General features: G+C 64.8%; 1 protein-coding gene across 1 annotated transcript in view; it reads left to right on the top strand.

The window, feature by feature from the left end:
* Window positions 1-443, top strand: part of CRIP2 (cysteine-rich protein 2) — a 2,009-nt gene that overhangs the window by 670 nt on the left and 896 nt on the right. The window contains exon 3 of the mRNA XM_010131200.1: window positions 263-357. Coding sequence (XP_010129502.1) covers window positions 263-357 — 95 coding nt within the window. The remainder of the gene's footprint in view (window positions 1-262; window positions 358-443) is intronic.

Raw genomic sequence — 443 nt, 5'->3', positions numbered from 1 at the left:
TGGTTCCTCTTGGAAGAGCTCCTGGGTGCAGGGCTTCGCTGCATTGTGTCCCCTGCTGTCACTTCCCAGGTGGATGCCATGAGCTTAATACCTATCCTTGGCCATGCTTTGTCACCTGCGAGGCAGCGGAGGGGTGGGAGAGCTGTGGGGGGCTGGTGCGCACAGGATTTTGTATGCAGAGGTGATGTCCCCATGGGGCACGCTCCCCTTGGCATGTGTGCGGGGGTGCCAGCGTGACCCTCCCTCCTTGTCCCTGCTCTAGCCGAGAAGGTGACTTCGCTGGGGAAGGACTGGCACCGTCCCTGCCTACGCTGCGAGCGCTGCAGCAAGACGCTGACCCCGGGAGGCCATGCTGAGGTGAGGATGTCCCGGCCCCGGGCAGAGGACGCTGGAGAAGCCGGTGGGGCAGGGCTGAGCACAGCTGTGCCCCGCTGGATCGCGCG

The sequence above is a fragment of the Buceros rhinoceros genome, unplaced genomic scaffold (genome assembly GCF_000710305.1).
Source record: "Buceros rhinoceros silvestris isolate BGI_N320 unplaced genomic scaffold, ASM71030v1 scaffold25672, whole genome shotgun sequence".
In the NCBI taxonomy this organism is placed as follows: Eukaryota; Metazoa; Chordata; class Aves; order Bucerotiformes; family Bucerotidae; genus Buceros; species Buceros rhinoceros.
This window is presented reverse-complemented; position numbering and strand designations above follow the sequence as displayed.